Source organism: Bos javanicus, chromosome 1 (genome assembly GCF_032452875.1).
Source record: "Bos javanicus breed banteng chromosome 1, ARS-OSU_banteng_1.0, whole genome shotgun sequence".
Taxonomy (NCBI): domain Eukaryota; kingdom Metazoa; phylum Chordata; class Mammalia; order Artiodactyla; family Bovidae; genus Bos; species Bos javanicus.
In genome coordinates this window covers 81,203,938-81,229,218 of record NC_083868.1, presented here as the reverse complement: position 1 = coordinate 81,229,218, position 25,281 = coordinate 81,203,938, and the positions used below count along the sequence as shown (strand labels likewise).

The 25,281-nt window shown below is 47.3% G+C and overlaps 1 protein-coding gene across 5 annotated transcripts in view; it reads right to left on the bottom strand.

Annotated features, from left to right (window-relative positions):
• The window catches only part of DGKG (diacylglycerol kinase gamma), a 222,935-nt gene that overhangs the window by 104,080 nt on the left and 93,574 nt on the right, over positions 1–25,281 (bottom strand). For 2 of the 5 annotated variants that reach the window (XM_061413305.1, XM_061413296.1), the window contains exons 10-18: positions 21,658–21,775; positions 20,032–20,120; positions 16,662–16,778; positions 15,566–15,658; positions 13,925–13,984; positions 10,966–11,045; positions 9,740–9,814; positions 6,991–7,076; positions 1,975–2,064 (exon numbers count right to left, since the gene is read on the bottom strand). In XM_061413305.1, the coding sequence (XP_061269289.1) occupies positions 1,975–2,064; positions 6,991–7,076; positions 9,740–9,814; positions 10,966–11,045; positions 13,925–13,984; positions 15,566–15,658; positions 16,662–16,778; positions 20,032–20,120; positions 21,658–21,775 (808 nt within the window). Of the gene's footprint in view, positions 1–1,974; positions 2,065–6,990; positions 7,077–9,739; positions 9,815–10,965; positions 11,046–13,924; positions 13,985–15,565; positions 15,659–16,661; positions 16,779–20,031; positions 20,121–21,657; positions 21,776–24,554; positions 24,616–25,281 lie in introns of those variants that run through there. The other 3 variants (XM_061413315.1, XM_061413297.1, XM_061413298.1) reach the window with 3 other exon arrangements.

Below are 25,281 nucleotides of genomic sequence, written 5' to 3'. Positions count from 1 at the left end.
TCTTTTGCCAGCTCTGAAGATGGAGCGATCCATTACATAAGGAATGAGGAAGGCCTCTAGGATATGAGAGTGAATCCCAGCTGACCACCAGCAAAGAGACAGACCACAGATCTACAAAGAATGGAATTCAGCCAACAACCTGAAAGAATTTTAGAAGGAAATTCTTCCCTTAGAGTCTTCAGAGAGGAGCACAGCCTGTTCAGTGCCCTGATTCTATCTGGTGAGGCCTAGTCACATTGTTCTAGGATTTTTTTTTTTTTCTTAAAGCATTTACATGGGTGCACTGGGTCTTGATTGCAGTACGTGGGATCTTGTTCCCTGACCAGGGATTGATACCAAGCCCTCCACGTTGGGAGTGCAGAGTCTTAGCCACTGGGCCACCAGGGAAGTCACTGTTCTGGGACCTCTGACCTACAGGAGCTGATACAAGGATATTTTAAGCCTCTATGTTTATAATCATTAGTTGTTACATAGTTTGTGGTTGTTTAGTGGCTAAGTCATGTCTGAGGCTTTGCAACCCCATGGACTGTAGCCCTCCAGGCTCCACTGTCCATGGGATTTCCCAATACTAGAGTGGGTTGCCATTTCCTTCTCCAGGGGATCTTCCCCACCCAGGAGTCGAACCCGCCTCTCTTGTGTCTCCTGCATTGGCATGCAGATTCTTGACCACTGAGCCACCAGGGAAGCCCTTGTTTGTACATAGTAGCAATGGAAAACCAATGTAGCAAGTGAACTGGAAGTAAGAAGTCAGTGGGAGAGACAGTCTTTTCTTTCAAATAACACTTTCATGTTCCTGATTACCTCTGGGACAAGCTTGAAGAGCATTTTCAAGCTGTCAGGGGTCTGGTCAGCACCTCAGGGGATGCATCACAAGATAGCAATGAAAGTAACGAGGTAGCTGAGGGCCTTGATGCTAACTGGGAGCACAGAGCTGCGGGAAATTGGTGCCTCGCTCTGCTGCCTAGATGCCCAGAGTCTGAGGCCACAGTCCGCTGTCCCTCTTGAGTAGAGGGTCCTTCCCAAGCCCAGTGTGTGGCTGAGGATCCTGGCAGCTCTTCCCATGCCTGTCAGCTTCCTTCTGGGGCTAGCTTCTGCTTGCTCTGCCCCCACCCTCCAAGCAGGCACACTGACCACTATGGGCCTGGTCTTGGATCACTCCCAGAATTGATCAGCCATCTGGAGTCTCATCCTGATTCTGCCTGGCACCCTGATCTCTCCACTCTCTGGAGCGTGCTCAGCTCTGTGGGGGCTATTGCAGTTTGCAGAGTTCTTAGCTCCTGACCATTGCCCTATATGCTGGTTACTACTCTGAGGTCCCTCTTAGGGGAATTTCAGAATGAGGGGCCCTGGCCCTGGGGTGATCTGAAATGCCCCGGTAACTGGTTAATTGGACTCTTTAGTCTACATTCTGACTCCCAGTTTAGAAGAAGGTCAGTAATTTGGAGAGGGGGAATTTCAGGCAGAAAAATTCCTACGTGAGCCCTGACTGGGATGAATCCTGGAGAGGAGACAAAGGAATTGACTTGTTAGAAGGAGACGGAGCTTCCCCAGTGGCTCAGTGGTAAATAATCTGCCTGCAGTGAAGGAGCCCTGGGTCAGGGAGATCCCCTGGAGAAGGCCATCGCAACCCACTCCAGTATTCTTGCCTGGCGAATCCCATGGATGGAGGAGCCTAGCAGGCTACAGTTTGTGGGGTCACACAGAGTTGGCCACGACTGAAGCAACTTAGCACACAGCACACACACGGAGGGAGACAGATTCAAAGCCGAGAGTTTCAGGCTGATAGTAAATCTTGTGAAGGGCAGACACAGGCCCTGGCATCAGGGAAAAGGCATGGATTAGACATGATCCCAGAGTTGAGTATTTCTCCATGGAATGTAATCCTTAAGAGGGGAGCTCAGCCTAGCTCTGCAGAGCCTCCCTGTAGACTGGGATGCTTGTCCCTAGGATAGTGCCCCTCCCACGAAGACTCACCTCCTCCCCAGCGGAGACAGCGGGCCAGGTCATTTCCTGTTCCAAGAGGCAGGACAGCCACAGGTGGATGCTTTGCAAAGTTGGCCTTATCTGCAACCCATGAAGAGGAAGAGAGAACCATATGCCACATGATTACAGAAGGTTTAAGTTGTTCAGTTACCCCTTATCTAATGCTTGAAAGCCTCTATGGCATTCTTTGTCTGAATACTTCTCCTGATGGGGAACTCACTACTTCCTTAAAGCCATCTCTTCCATCTGCAGTAAGCTAACCACTGCAAAGGAGCCTTCATATTGAGCTAAATCTGTCTCCCAGTAACTTACACCTGGTTCATCCTCATTTCATCCTAATTCTTTCCAAGAAGTGACAGTGGTAAACCTCAAAAACATTAGTTTGCATAGTTTTAATCTTCAATGATAACAAGCATTTACCCCACTTATCCTTAGACAGATCCTGCAAGGAGAACTACCCTGGGATTTCTTTGAAAGGAATGATGCTAAAGCTGAAACTCCAGTACATTGGCCACCTCATGCGAAGAGTTGACTCATTGGAAAAGACTCTGATGCTGGGAGGTGTTGGGGGCAGGAGGAGAAGGGGATGACAGAGGATGAGATGGCTGAATGGCATCACTGACTCGATGGACGTGAGTCTGGATGAACTCCGGGAGTTGGTGATGGACAGGGAGGCCTGGCGTGCTGCGATTCATGGGGTCGCAAAGAGTCAGACACGACTGAGCGACTGAACTAACTGCAAGATATTATCGTTCACGTGGATGAAGAAATGGAGGTTCATGGAGGGAAAGTCATTCTAGAGCCAGCATCCAAACCCAGATTTCTGCCCCTCTAAGTCCATACTCCTCCTTTCTTCAGAGCCTAAGCAGCTGCATAAATAGTAAAACAGGTGGGTCTGAGACATCAGAAACTGAAGATGCCTCACCTCAAGTCATTCAGGTTCAAAAGCTTAAAAATAACATTGTGTCTAACAAGCCAAACCCTGAGATGTTATCTGGCACCTAGGGAACAGTTTGCCACTTCCACCACCTCCCAGACTTGCAAACACAGAGTCCTGATCCTATCTCCCACGATGGTTATGATGAAGCATCAGGCCAAACCATTAGAGAAAGCGTAGCATAACGTATGTTTTCATCTGGCTGCATATCTACAGCAGCATGTTGACTGAGCTGGGAAAGCTGAAGGAGGCCAGACACCCACTGGGCTCCAGGGGATATCACTTATATAAAGCTCAGAGCATCTGATGCCAGGGAAGGATGTGGGTGATGTGACTGGGGAGCACGGCTGGGGATTGAGTGGGGGGCAATGCAAGAATCATCATCCTGCATGAGGTTCATGCCAGGGCTGCCCCAGCAGGTGACCGTCCCTCCCCACCCCGCCCAGGTTGTCACACTCGTGCTGGAAACAGCTGAGGCAAGACTCAGGGCTGAGGTTACTGCCAGGAGGGTTGAGATGGAGTAAGTTGGTGGACTCTCTCATTTTCCAGAACAATGCATTTATGCCTCTGGCCTTTGCTGGGACTCTTCCTTTGCCTGGAAGACCCTTGTTTGCTTAAGTCTGCCCCTTCTTCTGTGGTTCCCTTTGCAGCAGATCAACCATCCTCACAGTGCTGAGGCTAGACACCTGGATGTAATTCTAGATTTTTCCTTCTCCCTCACCACACATCTGTTTACACATCAATTTCTACATGCTGTCTCCATGGCTTTCCAAGCACTCTCTCCTCTCCCTCCCATGGTGATGGCTGAGTTCTGACACAGTATGAGTCCTTCCAACCGCTACTGCTGCACCAGCCCCTTTCTGTCCTCTTCACCTCCAGTCTCACTCCCTGGTATGTTCTCCACAGGGCCATCCAGGCAGGCAATCCTTGAACCACAAGCCTGATCACACTAGCCCATTGTTTTGCCTTCTGCCGTGACTCCCATCACCCCTTAGCCCAGCAGCAAGGCCCTTCTCAGCTCTGCCTTACTCTCTAGCCTCATCCTTCTCACGTCCTGCTTCCCACTCACCATGTCAACATGGGGTTCAATGCAGAGGCCCTTCCTGGTTGGCCTAGTCTGGACCTCATGCCTCTCCAGAGTGCTTCTCTAGTGCCAGGGATGATCTCATTCACACTATCTTGTAAATGACTACTTTTTTGTTCCCCAAATGTACTGTGACCTTTCTGGGGGACCTGTATCTTATTTGCTGCAGTATCTGCACACCTTTACTGAAGGCCTAGATGCTGTGTTAGGTGATCCAGCTCTAACAGCAGGCAAAAAAAAAAAAAAAAAAAAACTTGGCTCTGGCTCTCATGGTACCTACCATTGAGAGGGAGAGATAGCTATTAATGAGGTAATTGGTGCATAATTTCAAATGCATACTGGGAAGGAGGGGACTGCGGTCCTGTAATGGAAGGCTGATCTTCCCCAAGGAAGGCTGAGGTCTGAAGTAGAAGCCGACCAAGCTTCTGTTCTGCCAGGGGAGCAGAACAGACAGGCCCTGTGGTGGAAGGGACACTAGTGTCTTCAAGGGTCAGAAAGGGATTGAGTATTTGAGGGGTGAGGATGGGGGTAGGAAATGAGGCTGGAAGGGTGGGCAGCTGCTAGGCACCACTTTGGGCCCCTGAAGCATTGGTTTTATCTTTATCTAAGAATCCTGGGAAGCCACTGATGTGCTTCACACACATCAAAACCCCACTGACATTCAGGAAGGACCACTCTGGCTATTGCACGAGAACAGATCAGAGAGAGAGCTGAAATGGGGTTGCATAGAGCACTGAACAAGGGCCTCAGTCTCTTGAATGAACGATCATTGTCCAGTTATTCCTTTTACTCTCATTTTTTAATCTCTGTTTTTTAACCTGTGAAAAAACAGATCACCTCACATGCTTTTTCTGTTCTGGGCAACATATATCACCTGTGTCCCCTGCAGATGAATCTTATAAAGCTTGTCCGCAAACCCTACTTTCTCCTTCCCAATGGAGAGGGAATCCTACAAGCAGCTCCTAGCACTCCAGCCATCCACCCTCTGCTGATCAGCTTTTTCTTCCTCGGCTCTCAGAGGATGCCTCCCTCCTCCCACAAACAACTCCAGAGCCATGGGTGACAAGAGAGCGTGGGTGGCTGCTTGGCAGGGCCGTGTCCATGGAAACCAGAGTGCCTGTGGGGGAGCAGATGTGGCGGGTATGGGGGATGCCTGTCCCAACCCAGGTGGCTTGCTTACGACCCCCGGGGGCCCAGCCTTCTCCACCCTGTCCAGGGTCTATCCTGGCCCATCCTCCACTCCCCTCTTCCCAGAGGAAGTACTTTTCTCCCATGGGAAGTCAGCAAATCCTGTGGGCTCAATCTTCCAAAGCTATCCAGACCCTGATTCCTCCTTACCACCTCCTCTGTCTCTACTGTGGTTCGCGGCCCAGGTCCCCTCCCTGGATCTCTGCAGGAGCCTCCTAACTGGTCTCCCAGCTCCCACCCTTTTCAGTTTCTGTAATCTGTTGTGCCCCTGCTTTGCTCAAAACAATCTAGCATCTTGGGATCTTCATGGTATGACAGCCACATTCCATATCACGTAGCCCATGTCCTAGAGACTTGGCCCTGCTTTGTCTCTGCTTTATCCCCAGCCCCTCTTGCCTCACAGACTCCACCCTGGGCATACTCTGCAGCCTCCTCACTGGACTTCTGCTCCTGCCTCAGGGCCTTTGTATCTGCTGTTCCTTCTGCCTGAACTACTCTTTCCTTGGGCATTCGCGAAGCTCTCCTCCTCCAGGTCTCCATGCAAATATCATCTGCTCCTCAGGGCCTTCAAAACCACCCTGTCTTAGTTTGCAACCCCACTCCCACTGCTGAGCTCCCTTTGCCTATTTTCTGCTGTTCTCTCACTCTCTTTTTTAATCACCTTCTGTCATACTGTATATTTCACTTATTTCTTTGTTTACTGTCTGTCTCTTCCCTCTAGAAGGAAGCTCCATGAGGGTGAGACGGTGTCCTTTTTGAGCTGCTGCATCACCAGGGCTTCCATGGGAGCTAAGCACCTGGAGGTACACAGGAGGATCTGGGGACCAAAGGATGAAGACAGCCACGCAGCCCAGGCTCGATGCTCTGGACCATCTCAGCAATTCCCTTGGCTGCTTTCCTGAGTTTATGTTCTATATCTCAGTGTTTATCTGGGCTCTCCAGGGTTAGATCTTGAATGTATCCCTCGTCCCAGAATCTCAGAGTCATTCTCCATCATCTACCGGTGGTACTGTGTCCAAGGACCCACGGATCCAGGCAGGCCTCCTGATTCTCAGCCTGGACCCTCCCCACCATCCCCATCACCCTTTTGATCAAGGCATATTGGACATACCCCATCGTAGCTTTTCTTTGCTTGAACTGATCTGAGCTTTCAGATGTGCTTTGTGGGCTCTGGGCTCTAGGCGTTCATTTCAAGGTGACTTGCCCTGCACTATGCATCTATTCTTAGTTCCCTCGCCTTTATCCAGCACCCTGGACCTGCCTGAAGTCCCAGGCCTGCTGCCTTCCCCCCCGTCTCCCCATCTGGCCTGTCCTGCAACTGCCCAAATCCTGCCCATGGCAGATATTTTTGAAGCAAGGCCTGAGACTAAGTTGTTAACATCTGTACATGTGGGAATCCTTCCATTGTGTTTTCTTTCTTTTGTCCACCTGAAGTAGGTATTTAGTGAAGCATTGGTCCAAGAGTAGAAACAAAGATAAATAAGACATAGTTCCATTTCTCTTTATTACCTTCCTCTGACTTTTAACATGGGCTTCACAGGTGGTGCTAGTGGTAAAGAACCCGACTGCCAAAGCAGGAGACGTGGGTTCCATCCCTGGGTCAGGAAGATCCCCTGGAAGAGGGCATGGCAACCCACTCCAATATTCTTGCCTGGAGAATCCCATGGACAGAAGAGCCTGGAGGGCTATAGTCCATGGGGTCGCAGAGACATGACTGATGCAACTTAGCACTCACACACACAACTTTAAATACAGTTATTGTAAATCAACTACAAAGGTCCTTCCAGCCCATTCTTACCAATGCAATCCAAAATCCAGCCAACTGTCCCATCACCTCCACAGGCCAAAACACGGAAGTCTGGAGTATCGCGGAAAAAGTTAAGTCTGGGAAGTAGAAAGGCCAAAATGGTTTTGCTGACAGGCTGAACTTTGACACTCCTTGAGTCGAAGTCCCCCCACCCCACCCCAACACCCTGCTCCCTTCCCGGGAAGCATATTATGACCTTGACTCCTTTTGGGGTTGAAAGGGTCACTCAGTGTTCTGAAAGCAGAACATACTAAGCAATGCCATTGAGTATGAACTCCATGGAGCCATCTTTGTCTAAGGAGATTCTGACTCAATATTCAACACAGAAAATGGTTTTCTAGAAACTGTCTATGATTTATGCAGAGGAATCCACAGTTTGCTTATTTTGGCACCAATACAATTAACCCCCAACATCTGCCTCCTTTCTAGCTCTCACCTACTCTGCCCCCACAGCTTTTGAGATGCAGCAAACTAGCTGAATCTTCATCCCACCCCAGACCTAAGTGGAGTAAGCACCATCTCCCCTCAGGGGCCTTAAGCCTGTAGAGAAGGGCTGTTAACCTGGGGTGCATATCTAAGGGGTGTGTGGGTAGAATCCAGAGGGCCTTGAACTTGAAAAAAATGTTACACTATTATCTTCCCTAAACTCTAACTGAAAATTAGCATTTCCTTCAACAATACCTGTGACTTTGTTAAGGAGCCAAAATGACAGGTATTTCAATGTTTTACTACAGTTGTGGCAGGCATTTTCCATTATCACTTCTGCTCATTACTGTTTTAATTTACAGTAGCTATTAGACCCGCCTCTGGAACTTGCCATATAATGTCTTAATAAATCACATGTATTTTCCTGTCACAGATTTGTTGTCTAACCTTTAGTAACTGTTTTTTCAATAAAGTTTCCCTGGGTATTTCTATATATTTCATTGTATACATTAAAAAATATTATCTTAATGTTAAGAAGGGGTCCATAGGCTCCATGAGACTGCTAAATGGGTTCCTGGTGCAAAAAAGGTTAAGAACCTCTGCTGTAGCACAGAGAGGATCTGGGGAGGCCTCGGGGTTGGGCTTGAGAAGCTGAAGCCCAGGATTTCCTCTTTGCCTTGCTTGGTGATCTGAAGAGACCCCTGGGGTCTTCTGCCAATGCAGGTGTGGGCAAATTAACATCCCCTCCCCGCCTTTCTCCTGTAGAACTCTTCTCTCCTGTAGAGCTGGATTCTGAATGAAGGCTCCCTTCAGCTAGACAGCCTCTCTGATTACAGGCTGACACATACAGCAGAGAGAGATACTCAGGGCACAGTGGCCCTAGAAGCAGCCACCAGGCTTGTCATCCTGGGCAAACCAATTTTAGGATGGATGCAGTTAAGGGACAGTACTGTCTGTCTTCAAATATCAAAATGCCCTAGAAGAGAGCAGGCTGGTAAAGGCATCTGTGGGCTGCTGCTCAGTCACAAGTCACAGATGGAGGAGTCATCGGCCATCATGAGGACCGTGATGGCACATGCAGCAGCACAGGTGGGCTTTATTTTGAAATTAATTTTATAGGTAAGTCACGGCAGAGGTGCTGAATTTGCACTCATGTTTCTTACCCCTTTAGTGGTCTTGTATCATCACCGCCAAAAATAATAGCTGTGTGTCAAACAGCTGAAGACACAGTCTCTTCTTACTTATTTTTTAAAATGAAAAACACTTAAAAAAATTTTTGGCTATGCTGCATGGCATTTGGGATCTTAGTTTCCTCACCAGGAATTGAGCCCACAACCCCTGCAGTGGAAGTACAAAGTCCTAACCACTGGACCACCAGGGAAGTCCTCAGAGTCCCTTTTTAGAGTCCTTACCCAGACCCTCTTAAGGTCTTGGTGAGCCAAGCATAGCAATGCAAGTTTGGATGTTGGAAACCCCAGCCCAGGAGGCACAGATCTGAGGACTGGCACTGAGATAGCCTCGGGCTGGCCAGTCAGTGTCTCTAATGCACTGGCTCCGGCTGGTAAGAAGGTTGCAGTCTTTGGGTACCTTCCAGCCCTAGTGCTGGAGGAACCTCTGATTACAGGGCTCATCATGTCATGGCTCCTCCCACAGAACTTGGGGAGAGCTGCAGAGGGGCTGCTTATCTCCTTTTGTTGCTCCCTGTCTCCTCAACACAGGGAAATAGCCAATAGGCACATGACAGGAGACGGGCCGGTGCGGGTGGGGAAGGGTGCACCGAACAACCTCTGAACTGGATGATTCAGGAAAAAATGTGATTTCATCGAACAACTAATTGTCTTGATCCTAAAATGCCTCGACAACAGAACATGCTGTGGAACTCTGAGTCAGCTGTATGGATTTCTGAAATACCGACGGACAGTGCTAAGAAAACTCTTTTCTTCTCCCTGATGATTCAGTATGAAGATGCCAGCTAATACAGCCTTGCGAATAAGTTAATTTACCAGCCTGCCCTTCTTGTCAATCCCACAAATGACATTTGCAATTTTTCCCTCTTACAAAATCAATAGCTTTTTCTGGGATAAAGTAGAGTAGGCTGCTTCCCAGAGTCAGCCGTAATGGGTGTTCCTGAGTATCTCCAGGAGGAAGTAAGAGTAGATAACGAGGAAAAGAAGAGAAAAGGAGTGAATTGGTAGGAAGGACAAGTCTACGGATGAAAGAGATTTTAAAAAAACCAAACCACCCAGAAAGCTATCCTCTTTAGAGATTACAGGGGGCGGGGGAGAAATAAGAAGTAAAGATTGTATCTCCATACCCTGGAGTAGGCCCCCCATTGTCCAGGTTGAAAACTTGTTTGGGGTTGAGCAGATAGTGGAATTTCCGAAGAATTCTATGGAAAAAAAAGAAAGAGAGAGAGAGAGAGAGACCGAGACAGAGAAGGGGAATGTCATTGTGAGAAGTCATAGGAGGGCAAGTACCTCTCCAGCCCAGTGATGGTGGGAACGTGGGTCTCTTTAAACCCAACGAGGGGAAGACTGCACACAGGTCCTGCAGACCCTGAACTCCCAGGTCCAGCTGGCCTCACCCAGGCCCTCACCCTGGTTCAAAGTCTCCCCACCATCCAAGATTCAGTCTCCACCCCCAGGAGTAGTGCGCCTTGCACAGAGGACAGTGCAGAGCAACCCAGAGAACAGGACTTCATTCTCCCGAGGCCTTCTCCTTCATGGAGAACCTCTCCCAAATGTTCTGCATGTTCTAGGTAGTATGATTCTGCTCTTTGTGGACTAGACAAAGGTCCCCCAGGTCCTGGGGTCAGGAGGACATGCAGGAACTGGAGTTGGGGCAGAGGAGCACTGGGGGCAGTAGCCACACCTAGGCTTGGTTTCAAGGCTTCAGCTTGAGACTAATTAGGTCAGTTCAGAAAGGGTGCTCTGCCCCTGTTTGGGTTGGGGGGTCTCATAATTCTTGTTTAAGATCGTCTTATTATTTTTTAAAACGTGGATTCCAGATCACCATGTCAACAATTCATTGCCTCAGAGCTGAACACAGGGAGGCAGAGCTGCTCTGCCCATCCTTCACTCTCTGCAGACTGGGCATTTCCTTCACTGATGAGATGGGTGCCCTGCTTTGTCGCGGTGGAATAGGCCAAGAAGTCTCGACCAGGTGCCTCTGCCATGTCTCTTAAATCAAGAAAAGACTTGGAAGCCCGGGAACTTAACAGGCATCTCAGAACTTAGCCTGATTCTGGGAAACAGAATAATGGCCCATGTGACAACCCCTAGGATAAGTTCTATGTCTATCTTAATACTCGCAAAACCCCCATGGGAGAAGAAATGATTATTATCTCCATTTTACAGAGGATTAAACCAAGGCACAGGGACGTTCAGTCACTTGGATCAGGTCATCAAATGATGTGTGGTAGGGCTGGGACTGGACCACAGGTCTGCCATCTCCGTAGCCCACTCGGTTATGGCTGAGGGGAAGAAAGGACCCAGATGAGGTTGTTCTAGCCTCTCCATCTCAAAAAAGAAGAGAACATACCTTTCTCCTTGTCTCCCTCCACTCTTGGGGTTCACCAAGACCAGCAGGGGGTGGGTACCCGGAATGGGGATGATCTTATACTTCAAAGGCAAAAGAAAAAGAAGTTAGCTGTGTTTCAGCCCACAGGAAGGAATGCAATGAAAGTGGATAATAAGACAGATCCCGGGAGAGGCAGCTGGGAAGCAGATCCAGGCATGGGGTAGAGGAGGTCAGGAGGCAATAGGTGCTGCTCCACTGGCTTAATCTGAGGGATTAAGCAGTTAAGCGGAGAAGGCAATGGCACCCTACTCCAGTGCTCTTGCCTGGAGAATCCCATGGATGGAGGAGCCTGGTGGGCTGCAGTCCATGGGGTTGCTAAGAGTCGGGCACGACTGAGCGACTTCACTTTCACTTTTCACTTTCATGCATTGGAGAAGGAAATGGCAACCCACTCCAGTGTTCTTGCTTGGAGAATCCCAGGGATGGGGGAGCCTGGTGGGCTGCCATCTACGGGATCGCACAGAGTCGGACATGACTGAAGTGACTTAGCAGCAGCAGTAGCAGCAGCAAGCAGTTAAGTGTCTCCAGCCTAAGTGGTTTTTAAGTAGCATTAATGGTGACAAGGGTTTGAGGAGGGGATCAGAAATGGGGCTTCAAATTATTCAGCAATGGTGTGGCTTTGTGCCCACAGCACAAGATTAGCTTTTGTGAAGATACAACTGAAATGATCTTAGAAAATATGACCATCCGGTCCTACACCTAAATAGAATGGAGCTAATCATCACTTCCACCCCCTGCATCTTTCAAATCCACATTTGCAGCCCCAATTTTCCTCCCGAGCTCTGGTTCTACCTTTCTCACTGTCAAAGGGGGTATCTTCAGCCACTGGAACATGCCCCAAATCTGACTTACCTTCTTTCCCCCCAAAACTGGTCCTCTCTCCTGGCTACTACTATTATTCATCCAGTCACCCAGGGAAGACCCTGTCCTGCCAGCTCTACCCCTGGAATGTCTCATTATCTCCGGCAGCTGCCACAATGCCCACACTGCTCAGGCTTTCTCACCTCAGGTGAAGCCCTGTAAGCTGCCCCCACGCAGTTCTTTCCCAGGCGTCACTAGTCATACCACTCCTGCTCAAAATCCTTTAATGACATCTCATTACCCAGAGGATAAAATCCAAACCTGCTAACCTGGCCTGCAAGGTATTTACGTGTAGCCCCTTTCTATCGTTCTCCCTTAATCACTCTAACCTTCACTGCAGCTCCAGCCAAGTCTGGCTCTTACCCTCTATGAGTGAATTCTCACCCTGTGGTGCTGCTCACACTGGTTTCTTCTCCTCCTTAATGCCCTGAAATGCCTATTTCCTTCAGAGAAACCTCAAGAAAAACTTCTCATCCTCAAGGCCCAATTCAAGACCTACTTCGTCTACGAAGTTTTGCTTGATCACTGCAATGAAAACTATTGCATTTGAAGCATATAATATCTTCTGGGTTTGTTTGGTATTGTTTATTTGCATGTTTTCATGTTGTATTTTCTCAGGTGAAGCGAAAGTGAAAGTGTTAGCCACTTAGTCCTGTCTGACTCTTTGTGACCACATAGACTGTAGCACACCAGGCTCCCCTGTCCATGTGATTCTCTAGGCAAGAATACTGGAGTGGGTAGTCATTCCCTTCTCCAGGGGATCTTCCCGGCCCAGGGATCGAACCTGGGTTTCCTGCATTGCAGGCAGATTCTTTATCATCTGAGCACCAGGGAAGCCCAAATGTCTCAAAACATCAACTGGACATTAAATGTCTCAAGGGCAGGGCGGGAGTGTGTATAACCCTCCTACCAAGGATCCCGTTGCCCCAGAGACAGGTGTACTCAGTAAATACTTGTAGCTTCAGCAGAAGGATACACCGATACAGAGGAGCAGCGCCGCTCCATATTCACTGTCTTATGCCTGCTTTTCCATATCTCAAGCTAAAAATTCAGCAAACCCAGTGCCAGATAAGTTGAAATGGACAGCAACATTCTTTATAAATTTTAGGAATTTTTCCATCTGCCAAGGGTGATTATTTGTGTGGTAGCCAGAAGCATCTTGGAGACTGAGAAGTAAATCTTTACCTCTGGGGGTGGTATTCAGAATGCTGAACGACCTGCATAGCATGGACACTGTCCAATCAGAACAGATGCAGGACAAGCAGATAGATGCCAGCTGTGAACTGACGTATCTGCACTGTGTGCGTGCTCCATCTGACTTTCTCCCCTTCAAGGTATCTAGAGCTTTACCACATCAAGCTTCTGGCATCACTGTGGCTTATGTTTTATACTCATCTACAAGTTCTCATTGAATCTTCGAGCATCTCTGGGAGGTGGGCAGTGCAGGGATTTGCTATGTGCCTTTTCAAAGAAGGAAACTTAAGGGTCAGAGGGAGAGGAGGAGTCCCCAGTGTTCTTTCTTTTTCTTTTTCTCATTCCACCTCACCAGGCTGCCTTTTCTGCATTCCCTGGCACTTTGTGAAAGGCACAGAGAGAAGTTCATTGGTGAATCCAACTAAAAAAAAAAAAAAACTGAGTTCTTAAATACACATTTAAGGATGGAGGAGAACTTTTGGATCTATTTAACTCTTTTGGCAGATCACATTCTGGAGACAGCTTGGCAGTCTTGGAAAACCCAATTGTCTATTTTTAGGCCACATTCTTGTTATTATTCAGGGGGTATGCATATTGAAGTTTTATGCAGCATGTTCCTTAAAAGGTGATAAAGCCAGTGTGGCCAGCTACAGGATCAACCAACCTCCCTTTGCACCACTTGCCTACAGCATGGTGGCCAAAGGTAACCCCAGAGACTGGAAATCCAGTATCTTCTGTGATATAATCGATCAGATAGGAAAGCAGATGTTAAGATGTGTTTCTCTAGAACTCAAATCCTGTCCTCCCCTCCACAACCTTGGACCAGCTTAGAAGGAATGAGTAGACTCAGGGTTTGCTGAGGTACCTGCATGACAAGTTCACCCTTGGCTGACACGCTACCATCAGACTTCCCATCTGGCCTGTCCTGTGAAAAGAGAGGAAAGACAAGCATCCTTTGAAAAAAATATGCCTGCTATAAAAAAAGAAATCAAAAGAAAAACAAATGGTTAATATAAAGAAAGAGAATAGAAAACCAGTATAGCATAGGATGGAGTCTTCAAAGTGGGGCTTTGAACCAAAACAAAGAAATGCTCCCTTTGGGTTCCTCAAAGACTCTCCAGGCCTTTGTCATCACTTGCCCTGACTTTGACTTCGAGACACTGGAAGGAACACAGTGTTTCAGAGGAAACACTGAAATGGGCAGAAATGTACTCTGTTGATTCAGAAGCTTGATCTCTGAGAAGCAAGGTCTGAGATCTAGTTTCTATGCTTAGCACTACCTAAAGGATATGACACGAAGTCATCTTTCCTGTTTTTTCTTCAATGTTTATTATTCATTTTATTGAAGTTTATGTCACATACAGTAAAATGCTCAAATCTAAACCTACCCTTCTATGAATTTCTGCATATGTACACGTCCTTCTCACTACTGCGTCTTCTGCTATGTTCTGTTGTGACTCCTGATGCCATATTGACTTTGCCTGGCTTTTGAATCTCATAAAAATGGAATCATATACCATGTCTTTTGAGTCCACCTTCTTTTGTTCAGCATTATATTTTTTGGATTACCCATATTTTTGCATTGAAGCATGCTTCTTTTCCATTGCGATATAGTATTACATTATGTGAATTTGCCTCAATTTATTAATCCGTTCTTGTCAGTGGTCATTAAGCTCGTTTCCAGTGCTTGACTGTTATGAATAAAGTTGATAGGAACATTCTTGTGCATGTCTTTTGGTGGAATAAATGCTTGTTTTTCTCAGATAGACAGGAGGGGACTTGTTGAGTCATAGAGTTTGTGTAACTCCAACTTAGTAGATACTGCCAAATGGTTTTTGAAAGTGGTGGTTTTTTCCCATCAATTTTTAATGAGAAAGAAGATGGTCAAGTAAAGGGTGAAATGTGAGGAGTTAGTGATCCTCAGCCACATCTCTAAGATGAAAAGAGAACAATTTAAGGTCTTTGGTACTTGGTTTGAGAAAAGGGTCTGCAACACAGGAGACAAAAAAAATTTCAGATGGGGACAACTGGAGTTTAATTTTGTAGCTTTCATTTCCAGGATGGGGCTGTGACACCCTTGGAAATCTTCAAGGCAGCGGGAAGTCCATGTTTGGACACAGGAGAGAGGGAGACAGAGACAAGGGAAGCCTCGCTGTGCATGGGTGGTGACTGGGGTTCCTTGAGCTGTGATCTGCCTGCAAGGTGCTGGGAACAAAGAACGTGCTTTTCTTGCTGGGCCATGTCAGAGCATTTTGGGTGGCTGGTGGTCGGGACTGTTTCAGTCTGTGAAGTTTTCCCTGACAACCTGACTGTGCAGCACTGACCTCTCTTCAACTTGTGCTGAAAACACAAATTCTAAGAGTTGTTGAGGGAGCCCGCAGAGGGATGTAAATGTCTAAATGCTCCTGCATCTGAAATGTGAGCTGGGGTTGCCCGGGGCAGGGGGTGGTAGAGGTGGGGGGGTGGGTGTGGAGACAGAGCTCTGTTGTTGGGAGGCAACACTTACCCGGGTAATGGGGCATATCGATGTGGGCAGCAAAATATGGTCCCTGAGCTCTCCACCATCGCACAGTGTTGACAATTCACACTTGCGGTGAAACTGGAGGGGAAAAATGAAGATGAGAATGAGTGAAAGTGTTCAAGGAAATGTCAAGTATGAGAGTCTAGAAACTTCTTAGGGAGGCAAGTTGTCTAGGGCGCCTTCAAATCCTGATGCACTACTGCTTTGGCAGTATAGCTTAGACAGTGTGTGTGTTTGCATGTGTGGTGTGTGCTTAGGGATGCCAAGTCTGCTGTGGGCAGAGAAAGGAGACCAAGTGCTGCCTGCCCATAGCAGCTGGAGCGAAATGGTCCCAGGCAGACTTGTGGGTCGTCAGTGTGGCAGCCACATGTAGATTCCAGAGCCCCCCTTGGTTATTTGCTCCCTAGGCACTGAGACACTGGTAGGAAGGAGATCTTGTTGAAGAAACTCATGAGACGCTGCAAGTAAACCCCATGGCTCAACCTCTGTGTTTTCAGAGTTCTGCAATCTGATTTGGAGATGTGTCCTTTTTATGATACCTGGGGGTCAAGGGGACAAGATGCAGCACTGATCTGCTATGGAAGGCAGGTCAGGCAGCTCTGGGTGTCCAGGATGGAAGTAGACGTTTGCTGCATCTGGTGGGCACAGGCCTCTGGCCCAGGCAGTGGGGCTGCTGTCAACTCTGTGTCTTCCTCTGACACAGGGATTCTGGTGTCTAATTCTTCTCTCACTCTGTCAATGCCCTCGGCCCAGCCAATACCCAGGAGAAGGAAGCTAATGGTCCAGCCTGCTGTTCTCAGCTGCCTGGTCACAGACAGCAGACTGCCCAGCATCGTCTTAAGCAGACCTGGGTGGGGGTGGGCAGACACCCTCTCTCTGGGCAGTTTGATGATTTACTGGAGGCAATTAGACTTTGGGCACTGGCAGCAGCTCTGGGTGCCCTCTCTAGCCTTGACCACGTAGCTCTGCTCATGCCCCCTGGCAGGATGTCCACTGCTGCCTGGCTGCAGCTTGAGCAAAAAAAAAAACAAAAAACAAACCACACTGAAAAGAAGCAGGGCTGCCCTGAGCGCCAACCCACCGTCATCCGGCACCACACGCAGTGCCGCGCGGTGACACTCTGGTAGCACTTGATACTTTTGTGGCACCGGTCACACTTGACGGAGGAGTTCCCTTCCACCCATGCGTGCTGCATCACCTGCAGGAGGGAAGGGAAGGATACCAGGGAAGGCTGCAGAACCACGGCCCCACGCCCTGGGCCTGAGGAGAAGGTCTGGGAAGAGCACAGGGATGGGGAGGCCAGAGGGCTGGTTCCTGTTTAGCGGGCACTGGGCAGCTTAGCTGAATTGCACAGGGTGGTCTCTCCCTACCTAGTCACTATCACTCTAATCAAGCTAGATGAAAGCCACTTTGCCTGCTTTTTGAACAGTCCATCTCCCGGCAGTTAAGCCTCTGAGCAGTGCCTCATCTGGCAGTCCATCTGCCTGTCTTGTGGACCTCTTTGCAAAGGGATGTGCTTGTGTGTGCCCTCTTTTGGAAGGCCGCTCAGTGCAGGGAAACACAGGAGGGCTTGGTCTGCAGACCAAGCTGATTAGAGCACTGATTTTCCACTTTATAGCAGGGTGATCTTTGGCCAGTTCTTGGACCTCTCTGAGTCTCAGGTCCTTCATCTGTAGAAATTGGCATAATAAGCCCTACCCCTGGGCTTGCTGGGAGAATTAAAGGAGCCAGCCTATTTGGAAGGGCCTTCCTGGTACAGCCCTGGGCCTTGGGCGGTACTCTGAGCAGGAACTCCCTTTGCCCTTCTTGCTTCTATGGGCCAGTGTGTCTCAACCTTAGCAGCCCCTTAAGACCACCTGGGGAGTTTCTAGAGGTCCTAATGCCCAGCCCTCACTCCAAGTCAAATAAATTAAAGTCCCTGAGGGTGAGGCCCATCGTTAGTTTGTTTTAAAGCCCCCTGAGTGATTATAATGTAGAGCCCAGGCTAAGAAGCACTCTGGAAGGAAGTTAGAGAGAAAGCCCAGAGGAATTAGTGTGGGTCATCAGCCAGCGGCTTTCACATCTTTTTCCTGCAGAGCTGGTTGTACCTGCTTCCTGGCCAGAATCTGTTTCTAGAGCAGCCCAGGAACCTGGGAAACAGGTGGGCATGCATGTGTATGCATGTGACTATAAGTGCAAAGTGACCCATGATGCCAAATTCTGGGGGTCTGAGCACTCAGTTAAGCACCCCAGGAATTCTACAACTTCTAAAAATTGTTTTCCACTAGGGCACCCTGAATAGCAGAAGGGGTGGATATGGACTCTGGGGAAATGTAGGGGCATAGCCTGAAGTGCCAACAGCAGGCACAATATTAAACACACACGGACTATTTGCCTGACACCATCCATGTTTGTATTAGATAAAAGTTTTAAATTACTTATCAGTTAAGTTACTGTGTCCTCCTTCCAAAAGGTTTTTGGTAAAACTGTTGCTCTAAATGTGTCACATTTACTTTGTAGTTTCTCACCGTCTGCCGTTCACCCCTGAGGGTGTAAAGAACTCGGTTTGCTAATCAGTTTGTCACCTACATGGTCACAATTAATTTGCTCCAAGATTATTATTATTTCTATTATATATAGAAAAAAAAATATGAGGCTTCAGAGAGGTTAAGTGACTGGTCCTAGGTTCCAAGGCTGAGAAGTGGCCAAGCAGGGACTCATGGCCAACTCTCCTGACTCCAAGTCCATGGGACTTTCCCAACACCACGTTGCCTTCTCCCTCCTCTTCTGGGATCAGAAGAGGATGGTGAAGGACTTGGGTTCCCCCTGGAGTCTCAGAAAGCCAGGAATGTGCCCTCAGTGGTCTCCCTCTATTCCGAGTGTGGCAATGGCCAGAGTGCAGGCTCAGGGCCTGAGCCTAGGAGGCGCACCGCATGTCCTGGTGAAAGGCATGGGCATGGAAAGGCGTGTGCATGGGCATGGTGCGGGAGGAGCAGACAAGAGGCCATGTGGTGCCTCACAGGCATGCATGCGTGCCCCTGGAGGTACCCTTCTCTCTCAGACTCCTTCTGCGGATGGCTGGATACTACTCCCGCCTACTTATCCATCTCCTGACTCAGATTCTTTAATGGGGTCTTCCCTCTGCAATAACTCTGAGTGTCCTTCCCCTGCTAATTTGAAAAAGTGTCTATTTTCAGACTCAGTGAATGGCACCACTACATGGCCACCTTAGAAACGTGGTAGCCATTTCCAACCTCCCTCCCTCTTTCATCCCCTACACCATTGCCACCAAGTTCTGGTGGTAGGACCTCCAAATTATCGCTCAAACTCTCGCCTTTCCCTTTAAGTCCTTTTTCTCTGCCAGTGAGACAGTCAGAATACTCAACAGCTGGCGTGACTGGGGGGCAGTCACTCAGCACAGACGCAGCAGAGAAGGCGAGTACAGACCCAACCCAGGCAGGCCCTCAGCAGCACTATCTCTTGCCTGAACTATTGGAAGGGTTTGCCCCTCTCTAATCTGATCTCTTTCTGGCACCATAGTCAGAGTATGTGTGCATGCTCAGTTGTTTTAGTCATGTCCAGCTCAGTGACCCCTTAGACTGTAGCCCGCCAGGCTCCTCTGTCCATGGGGTTCTTCAGGCAAGAATACTGGAGTGGGTTGCTATGACCTCCTCCAGGGGATCTTCCTGACCCAGGGATCAAACCTGCATCTCTTACATCTACCTGCCTTGGCAGGTGGGTTCTTTATCCCTAGTACCAGCAGTGAACCTAATTTGCAAACCCAATCATCTCTTCACATGCTCAAAATTCTTTAGCAGTCCCTTAGCTACATATGAACATCCAGCTCCTCAGCCTGGATCTCCCCAGTCCAGAGCACATCTCTTGCCTTTCCCTCTGAGCCTCCTCTATGCCAGTCACACTAAACCAAGTACAGACACCAGAATAAGCCACATATCCATGTCTTCACTCTTGAAGTTTCTCCAGCCCAGAGTGCCTTGTCCTCCTCGATTCCTTGTGAAATCCTGCTGACTTGGGTTCAAGACACAACTCAAATGCCATTTGTTTTTTTTTTTTTTTTTTTGGTGAACGCTTCCTTGTTCGTCTCTTCTCCCTTCCCTCCGCCCCCATGCCTCAGCTGTAAGTCCCACACAGCGCTATCACTACCGCACTGCTCGCTACGTTATGCTCTGCTTATGTGCCTGTCTCCTCCCACCAGACTGCATGGTTCCCCAGGCTGAGGACCACCTTATGACCCTCATACCCCCTGGAACAGGGCCTAGCACATGGTAGGTGGGTACTAGGGAGATGCTGAATGGATTGATGGATGGACAGGATGGTTTCAGGGTGGTCCTCGAGGCAGAGAAGGGACAGGATAAAGCTCCCAAAGCCCCTTCCTGTCCAGGAATCTGTGGAGATGGATATGTCGCCCGGGACACAGCATGCAGTAGAACAAGGCAACAGGTATCACCAACCTCGCCGCCCCTTTTGGTTTTGGAGTTCGTTTTGATACACGCAGGAATGTTTTTGGATACACAGCGTTCGTGGACTGTGTATTTACAGTCTGCAAAATAAATGAATAAGTAAATAAGAATAGTGCCTGTGAGTGACCACCTAGGAAGGTCAGCCATCCTCCTCCCTCCTAGCTGAGGCCCAGGCCTCCCTCCATGGGGCAGGGGACATGTGGAGCTGGCCTGGCCAACTGCAAATTCAAGTCTCCAGTTTTCACTGACAGGAATCCACTTATCTCCCAGACATGCTTCTACACCCTCCACCCCACCCACTGGCTTTCACTGGTGAACGGAGCAGGAAAACATCCCTTAAGAGGAATATGAGGTGTCACCCTGGCTATGCCAACAACACAGTATTGAATGTTGGGATGTTGGGGAGTGGAAAGCAAGGCCAGGGTCTCTCTAACTCTGCAGACAGGCAGACCTGGGCTTGAACTCCGGCTCTACCCTTTGTAACTACCCACATGATCTAGGGTATGTGCCTTCACAGCTCTGAAATTCAGAGTGTTCTACAAGATGGGAATAAAATTAGCTTTTACTTTGGGGAGCTTTTGCAGCATGAAATTATTTGTATAAAGCACCGCTTGTGCAAGGCAGAATAGCTATTCCACAAATTTATTGTTGTTATTACTTACTACTATGCCACAGGCCTAGAACCTACTAGGAATGAGGCAAGGTCTATGAAAAGTGGGTGAGAGCCAGATATGAGAGGTTGATGGAAAGACAGGGGGCCCCTTCTTATGCCTGCTGATGCTTGTTCAAGGTAGACACTGGGCCCAGCTCTGCTACGATGTCTTTTGTAGTGGAGGTTGCCTGCTGCCTGGTTCCCATGTACATGTCAAATGAAACAGTTTGGTGACCCACACTGTACCCGAGGGCCCTCCCCACAGCAGCAGGTCCCCGGTCCCTGGAGGGTTCAGGCTGAGTGCCTGCTGTCTGCATCCTGAGGTTGGGGTGGGGGCGGGCAGGATTCTGCACCCATATACCCTGGGCCTTGCAAAGCCTTCCTGTTGCAGCCCTTCCCCTCTCTTCGTGTCCCCCAAATTCACACACATTCCCCCATCATCCCTTCTCTCTTCCTTCCCCTCCATCTCTTTCTTCTGCTCTCCTTTCCAGGCTCCCTCCCTCCTTTCTCATGTGTGTGTGTGTGTGTGTGTGTGTGTTTCTCCTCTCAAGTCTGACTTCACTAAGTGGATTATAAAGTATAACAAATGGATAATTTTAATTTCCATTGTATTTATGAATATTAATTTAATTAAAAAAACCCTCAGGTTCTTCTGACCACGCAAACATTCACTAGCAAAACGCAACTGAAATTAATATGAGATGCTTTTTAGTTACCTGTGAACTTTAATAACTTTTTTCTAGGGAGTCCATGGCCCATGACACGACTCCAGCAGACTAATATTCGTCCATTTGATTTGGGTTGAATAAGGATAGGACATGGAGGTCTTGTTCTATTCCCTGCTGTGGGAAGAATATGGCAGGTCTCTCAAGCTAGGAAGGAGAGATGCCTAAACTTTCCTGGGACTGGCTCAACCATGTGCAGAGCAAGCCTGGCGAAAAAGGGTTTGAAGGAAGTTTACTCACAAATGCAGCAGAGGCCTTGCTTCCGAACACCCATGAGCATGACGTGGCAGAAGTTGCAGTAGGTTGGTTTCTTGAAGTGCTTCAGGGTCCAGGCATGCTTCCCATCCCCCTTGGAGCCCTGAGGGGACAGCAACAGAATGCGATGCTCAGCAGGAAGCCCCACTTTCTCTAAAAAGAGTCTCTTCTCATATTTGGAAGATGAATTATTCGTTTAATTTACTGATGTAAATACTCTGAATAGAAATGCAAATAAAAACAAAATCCTTCGTGTGTGTATGTGTGTATGTTCTAAAATAAGCAAAAATTAAAAATTGGGACTGAATGGAGTATGTGTGTGGGAGATAAAATTAGCCCTCTCCTGCATGGCTGGTGGAGTAGAAATCAGAACAAACTAACTTAGTTATTTTTCTCTTAACTTCATCCTTTCTTTTTCAATCATTTATCTATTATCTGTCAAGCATCTATTTATTATGTCAATCACCTATTATTTATCAATTGTCTATTATCCATCAATCACCTATTATCTATCAAGCACCTTATCTATCCATCCATTTCTCTATCTAAAGGTCCTTTAAATGTTTATAACTTTCAACTTACAAATTTCCTTTCCTGGATTCCATCCTAAATAAATTTTTGAAAGATATATGAGCATTTTTGTGCTCTATCAGACATTGAGCCCAGAATTATTTAAAGTAACGAAAAACTGAAAATATCCTAAAGCCCTCAAAAATGACCAAAAGGTTCGTGGTACATCTCTATGATTTAATGTTAAGTGGCCATCAAAAAGATATTCATAAGAACCTTGGATGGCTTGGGAATGTGCTCATGATACTAAGTGCTAAGACAAAAAAGCAGAACGCAAATTTGATGACATATTATGATCTCGGTTTTATATAATGATACATTGGATGGGAAAAAAAAAAAAAAAACTGACCAAATTGTTAACAGAGGTTAGCTATAGCTAACAACACTATGGGTTTATTTTACTTTCTCTGTATTTGCCAAATTTTTTACAGTGAGGAGGTACTAGTTTTATAATCAGGAAAAAATTAGCTTAGTAAAAATACTGTACTCCTCTCAACAAACTTTCTGTACATAGAAAAAAATAGCAAAGAGACAGAGAGGGTTAAATCCTGTCCCCCTGGCTTGGCTCAGAAGCAAATTCATCCTTATTCACTAGATAAGCCAAGCCTGACATAATCACACACCTTCTAGCCCCTGGGAGCACAGCCTCACTGGAGACTGTGGTTTCAGGAGCATCCCTCCACATATAGTGTCCTTGAACTTTTGTCATAGACTCCATCAAAAGAGTAACACTCTTGGGCTGATCTTAAGGGTAGTTAAAAAAAAAAAAAAAGTACTGTAAGCTCATAATGATTGAAGTCAGGTACATGGAGTCCAACGTGCTAGACTGAAACCTACTTATTTCTGGGCCCCTCTGGTTTGGGCTGGCCATAGTGGCCAGACCTATTCCTGTGCTTGACTCCTCTGCTAATGGTCTCTAGAGAAACCCACGTGCTTTTTCAAATGCTGGTCTCCTCCTGGGGCCAGAATATGCTTTTTTCTTCTTCCACCTCAAAACCCTGCTTCTTCTAAAACCTGAGTTTTATATAATTAAAGCCTTTTCATCTAAAATGGTTTCTACTTTAGTGAATGGGTTCATTAATTGATTAAATGATTCACTAAAAGACAGATTCATTCATCCTTTTGACAAACATTGACCACAAGGGATTTTTATAAAAACTAAATGAAATATAAGTGAAGCTCCTAATCCAGTGCCTGACACATTGTAAATGAAAACTTTTATTAAGTTCTTACTCTGCACTAGGGAATAGGGAACACAAAAATAAGTAAAGAGTGTTTTCTTACATGTGAGGAGGGAGATTTATACCTATTCTAGAAATGAAGAAGCAGAGACTCATAGAAGTCAGATACACAGCCCAAGACCACACAAATATTAAGTGACTGAGCCAAGCCAGTGGTCATAATGGCTTCCAAATCGTGTTTCTTCTTCTATCTCCACCAACCAGGGCTTTCCTTCATGGACAAAAGGGAAATTACAGTATTCTTAGCAGACCCAGCCCGAAGGATGGTCATCTGACCTAAAAATACCTTTATGAGCAAAATTAATTAGCTGACTCTCCCTTTCTCAGATACTGTTTTCACAGATACAGGCTAAGAATCAGAAGGACCTTGCCTTGGAATAAGTAGCATTTCTGCTTGGGTTACAGCACCATCATGTGGCTCTTTTATTTTCGCACATTGGAGGCTGCAGCGTTTGGGAGTCCTGCACACCAGGTTTTATGCTGAGCCTACAGCTCCTTGGAGACAGACTGTTTCTCATTTATCCCATTCAGAGATCTCCAGACTTTTCAGTGGCAATAAGTGGGTTTTGATAAAAGCCAAACAAGCACTGTGACTTACAAGACATTGAGGAATGTTTTCCCTAGAACGCCAATTATTAAGTGTAAAAACATACAATATAGTATATATTTGCAAATGAACACATAAAACTTTTGATTCATGAAAACCAAATGCACTTTTGCTTTTTGTTTGCATTATTCCTGATGTAAAGTATGGTTTTCTACAAGGTTCATTTGGCATCGGGGGGAGACACTGGGGAGAACGTTGGAGAAATGATGTCTCTCCCTCTTCCAGCCATAAAAAGTGGAACCCCTCCAAACAAAGAGTTGGTGGCACCTTGGGCTCAGCAAGTCCCACCTAAGAAACAGAACTAGAAATGGGTTCTTTGTGATTAAAATGTCCCATCTCTATTATGTTTTAGAGAAAAGGAAAAAAACAAACCCAAAACTGGTGTGTTAGAACAACACTCAAGCAGAACTCCTACTTTGATTCAGGTATCATCTTGAACCTTAAGAGCAGAAAGTATACCATACCTATCTGGGCTCCCCCAGGTCCTAGGTCACATGGGTTCATGCACACAGTAGGGTCTCATCACTGCATGAGAAATGTGCGGTTACTGAATATGGAAGATGGGCTCTGGTACTAATTAGGTGTGTGACCACCCGCAAGTGCCTTACTTCTCTAGTCCTCAGTATGACAAAACAGAGGGGATAGACCAGGGATCACCAAATCCTCTTCTAGCTCTGACCTTCCAGGGTTCTAAGGATAAAGGAGTTCCTGGTTCATTGATTTCTATTAGTACATGGAAAGACCTAAACATGCTATGAGATAATTGCAGGATTCTTAGTCCTGAACTGCAGAACTGTCAGATGGACATTCCATGGGCAACAATGTCAGCTAGAGGCCAGCCTAGCTGAACCTTCTCTTCTGTCCCTCTCTATGCCATTTCAGTAATCTCAAACAGGTGTTGTTTACAACCCAGGTGGCTGCACTGGTAAATGCTAATGCTGCCATTTGCGCTCCTAGTTCTAACCTTCCCTACCTCATGTATGGAAACCCCTTTTCATGGTAAATAAGCAGACCAGGTCAGATGCCAGTGCTTCACATAAACAGTGGGAGGTTTCCCTAACACACCCTGAACTTTCTTTGACGTGGGTTTTTGATCAAGGTCTTCTCCTGCCTGCAAACTCTCTTCTACCAGCCAAACCATACCCATTATTGAGAACCAGATCAAATAGCCTAGGTCATTTCACTTGATCT